Raw genomic sequence first — 2,265 nt, 5'->3', positions numbered from 1 at the left:
GAAAATAGTCAAAAAAGTAGAAAAAAGTCGTAAAAAGTCAAAAAAGGTCGAAAAGTCGAATATAGTCAAAAGTCGGAAAAAATTCGAAAATAGTCGAAAAGTCGAAAAAAAGTCGAAAAGTCGGAAAAAGTCGAAAATATTCCGAAAAAGTCGAAAAGTCGACTATTTATAAAATATTAAAAGTCGAAAAATCGACTTTTAATTAAGTGAAAAAAGTCAAAAAGTTAACTTTTAACTAAATGCAAAAAGTCGAAAAGTCGACATTTCATAAAATGCAGAAAGTCGAAAAGTCGACTTTTCATAAAATGCAAAAAGTCGAAAAGTCGACTTTTCGTTTCAACTATAGAACCCTAATGTTTACATATTTTTTACGTTACTTTGAAAAATTATTTGAATTTGAAAAATCTTTTAAAATATTTGTAAATTTTAAAAGATTTTTCTTTTAAACTATTCGACTTTTCGACTTTTATTAACAAAGTCGACTTTTCGACTTTTTTCACAGACGATAGTCGAGTTATCGACTTTTTTGGAACAAGATAGTCGACTTCGGCTTTTCGATATTTTTCGACAAAAAGTCGATTGTATGAAAGTCGATGTATAGATCCCTACACACACATTTTTTTTGCAAATAAAAAAGCAGAAAACAGTTTGGCGCGAAAAATTCAAGCAGAATTTCTTTTCGCAGTCGACAGAATTGACATCAACTGCACTTCTCATTTAAAATACACATGTTCGCTATCGTAGCCTTTTATGGTATGACATACCAGCAATGTAAAAAGGTGCAGCTTGGTTGACGTCAACGAAGCTGGTTTGAAGTAAAAGCAGCGACCCGAATTAGGCGCGTAAAAAAAGTGACAGCTGTTATAAACCGGCATTTTTGTTAACATTCACTGTGAATGCCTAACAAATCAACCGCTGTCTTGTTTTGTTTTTTTATGTCACCACACAAACCGCTGTATTGTTGTTTTTTTTTTCATTTCTTTACAATACAATTATTTGACAATTCATACGAAAAATTCCTCCACAAAAAAACAAATTGTGTATTTTTCTCACGTCTTTTTTTTTTTTGTTATTTTAACCAAAAATTCCAACATATTTCAATAAAACAATTAACAAATCTTTTAGCCACTATAATATACATGTAAACAAGGAAATTGTCTAGCCATGGTTTAATTAAAAAAACATGTGTAAACTCCAACATAAAAGACAAGCCAAATTTATAAAACTATTGTAGAAATAAACAAAAACAAAATAAACAATAAAAAAATATATATTAAAATTTCACACTATAGAAATTCCAACGAAATTCTTGTTAGTTTTAAACATAAATGACTCAATGCACAACAGAATTGGTCGTAAGATGTTGTTGACCAGAAAACACTGGATCTTTCTTATGGGTGTTTTATGTCTTATGGTCTGTATAGGCTATTGGTTTATAGGCTCTGAAGTTAAACTAAATGGTAAGTATTCCTATAGTTTAGTAAATTAAAAACTTAATTGCAAAAATTTTGTTTACAGCTCTTAAACCTTTAAGCAAATACACTAATAATCAATCTCCAGCTAATGCAGGTGCTGCTACAGCCTCCGATGCTCTATCGTCTTTGGACAATTTCGATTATGAGGAACAACTGGTAGTGCTATATAATCGTGTACCCAAAACTGGCTCTACAAGTTTTGTAAATATTGCCTATGATTTGTGTAAGAAAAATCGTTTTCATGTTTTGCATATCAATATTACGGCCAATAATCATGTTTTATCTTTGCCTAATCAGGTAGGTGGATTGGATGTGTGATTGTGTTTATAATAGTTTTTGGTTTCTCTTTGAACTTTAGGTCTCTTTTGTACGTAATGTCACTAAGTGGCATGAAATGAAACCGGCCCTTTATCATGGTCATTTGGCATATTTGGATTTTTCAAAGTAAGTGGAAAATTATGTTGAAAGTGTTCCGTAGAAAACTAGAGAAAATTGTGTTAATAGTCAAAGTTTTAAAAGAAAATTTATATTCTATAGAGAACTATAGAGTCGATCAAGCCATTTCCATCTGTCTGTTTGTTGAAATCAGTTTTCAGAAGACCATTGATATCGGCGAGATCCAAACTTTTAATAATTTAAATGGAAATACGATCGAATAGAACACTATATAAAATCAGCAAAATCGGTTCATAAATAACGTAGATATGAGTAAAAATCTGAGACCACCTCTGAAAATTTCATCAAAAATTGAGATTTTTTATTCATGCTTAAACAAAAATTGCAAAAAAAA

General features: G+C 30.3%; 1 protein-coding gene across 2 annotated transcripts; it reads left to right on the top strand.

Moving 5' to 3' along the window:
* Positions 1-996: 996 nt before the first annotated feature.
* On the top strand, positions 997-2,013 carry LOC124421302 (heparin sulfate O-sulfotransferase-like). 2 transcript variants are annotated; one of them, XM_046956253.1, is made up of 3 exons: positions 997-1,460; positions 1,561-1,772; positions 1,834-2,013. In XM_046956253.1, the coding sequence occupies exons 1-3, from the start codon at positions 1,337-1,339 to the stop codon at positions 1,921-1,923; spliced, it is 426 nt and encodes a 141-aa protein (XP_046812209.1). In that variant the 5' UTR covers positions 997-1,336; the 3' UTR covers positions 1,924-2,013. The 2 variants fall into 2 exon arrangements, with proteins under 2 accessions (XP_046812209.1, XP_046812208.1); XM_046956252.1 differs by having other exon boundaries at positions 1,002-1,460; positions 1,519-1,772; positions 1,834-1,966.
* Positions 2,014-2,265: the final 252 nt, after the last annotated feature.

The sequence above is a fragment of the Lucilia cuprina genome, chromosome 2 (assembly GCF_022045245.1).
Source record: "Lucilia cuprina isolate Lc7/37 chromosome 2, ASM2204524v1, whole genome shotgun sequence".
In the NCBI taxonomy this organism is placed as follows: Eukaryota; Metazoa; Arthropoda; class Insecta; order Diptera; family Calliphoridae; genus Lucilia; species Lucilia cuprina.
The sequence above is the reverse complement of the archived record's forward strand: the minus strand, read 5'-3'. Positions and strand labels throughout refer to the sequence as shown.